The sequence below is a fragment of the Notolepis coatsorum genome (genome assembly GCF_963971535.1).
Source record: "Notolepis coatsorum genome assembly, contig: SCAFFOLD_526, whole genome shotgun sequence".
Taxonomy (NCBI): domain Eukaryota; kingdom Metazoa; phylum Chordata; class Actinopteri; order Aulopiformes; family Paralepididae; genus Notolepis; species Notolepis coatsorum.
In genome coordinates this window covers 82,854-84,698 of record NW_028173414.1, presented here as the reverse complement: position 1 = coordinate 84,698, position 1,845 = coordinate 82,854, and the positions used below count along the sequence as shown (strand labels likewise).

Below are 1,845 nucleotides of genomic sequence, written 5' to 3'. Positions count from 1 at the left end.
TTTGTGTGCATTTGAATCCTACTGCGCAATCAGACCGGATCACGTGGGATTGTTGAGTTGGATCGATTTTTTTTGCACTGTTAAAATGTGAGGGGGTGTGGGGGGGTGAGAGAAAACGAGTCGGGAAAAGATAAACAGAAAACTAGCCCTCTCTTCTATTTCCCTTTCCTGGACAACACGGACCGTTACTATACAACTTTAGCCAAGAAAGAGAGTGGTGGGTGGGGGGGTTACACCTCTTTTTTTGTGGTGGATTTCTTTCCGTTTCTTTTTACCACACAGGGGCTGGATTATTAATTGTCTGTTTATATGACTGGGTGATAGAAAAATGGAGACGCACATTTCGTGCCTCTTCCCGGAGATTTTGGCCATGATTTTCAGCTACTTGGACGTAAGGGACAAAGGCAGAGTGGCCCAAGTGTGCATCGCTTGGAGGGACGCGTCCTACCACAAGTCGGTCTGGCGGGGGGTGGAAGCCAAGCTGCACCTCCGCCGGGCGAACCCCTCCTTGTTCCCCAGCCTGCAGGCGAGGGGCATCCGACGGGTCCAGATCTTGTCCCTGCGCCGCAGCCTGAGCTACGTGATCCAGGGGATGCCCAACATCGAGTCCCTCAACCTCTCCGGGTGCTACAACCTCACGGACAACGGGCTGGGCCACGCGTTCGTCCAGGAGATCCCGTCCCTGAGGGTCCTCAACCTGAGCCTGTGCAAGCAGATCACCGACTCGAGTCTGGGCAGGATCGCTCAGTATCTCAAGAACCTGGAGGTGCTGGAGTTGGGCGGCTGCAGCAACATCACCAACACCGGGCTGCTGCTGATCGCCTGGGGGCTCCACCGGCTGAAGAGCCTCAACCTGAGGTCCTGCCGGCACGTCTCGGACGTGGGCATCGGACACTTGGCGGGTATGACGCGCAGCGCCGCGGAGGGCTGTTTGAACCTGGAGTACTTGACGTTACAGGACTGCCAAAAACTGACCGATCTGTCCCTGAAGCACATCTCCAAGGGACTGTCGAAGCTCAAGGTGCTGAACCTGAGCTTCTGCGGCGGGATCTCCGACGCCGGCATGATCCACCTGTCTCACATGGCCTCCCTGTGGAGCCTCAACCTGCGCTCGTGCGACAACATCAGCGACACGGGCGCCATGCACCTCGCCATGGGCACCCTGCGGCTCTCCGGCCTCGACGTGTCTTTCTGCGACAAGATAGGGGACCAGACGCTGGCCTACATCGCCCAGGGACTCTACCAGCTCAAGTCCCTGTCGCTGTGCTCGTGTCACATCTCCGACGACGGCATCAACCGGATGGTGAGGCAGATGCACGAGCTCAGGACCCTCAACATAGGACAGTGCGTGCGCATCACGGACAAAGGGCTGGAGCTCATAGCGGACCACTTGACTCAGCTGGCGGGCATCGACCTGTACGGGTGCACCAAGATCACGAAACGGGGACTGGAGCGGATAACTCAGCTCCCCTGCCTTAAAGTGTTGAACCTGGGACTTTGGCAGATGACGGAGAGTGAGAAAGTGAGGTGATTTGAACTAAAGGAGGGTTTGTTTGGCGGTGGAGGGAGGAGGGGGTGGGCTTTCACGGGCCAGCAGGAGGGTAGAGGGGAGGAGAGGAGGGGTGGAGAGAGAGCCAGTGGGCGGGGAATGTTTTCTTATATAAAAAAAAAAAACTGTTCCGTTTTGCTCCTGTGTCGTTGTTAGGTTTTACTTTTTTCAATGCTACTAACCCCCCCCCCCCCCCCCCAACCCCAAAAAACAACAACAGCGGATAATCTGTTTGGCGATGTAGGATTTCAATCAGATTGGCCACCACATAATATGCCATCATTTGTTACATTTAC

General features: G+C 55.8%; 1 protein-coding gene across 1 annotated transcript; it reads left to right on the top strand.

Moving 5' to 3' along the window:
* The first annotated feature begins 254 nt into the window (after positions 1 to 254).
* Positions 255 to 1,560, top strand: fbxl14b (F-box and leucine-rich repeat protein 14b). Its single transcript, XM_084338791.1, has one exon. It carries the CDS (start codon positions 329 to 331, stop codon positions 1,529 to 1,531), a length of 1,203 nt encoding a protein of 400 aa, XP_084194917.1. The 5' UTR covers positions 255 to 328; the 3' UTR covers positions 1,532 to 1,560.
* Positions 1,561 to 1,845: the final 285 nt, after the last annotated feature.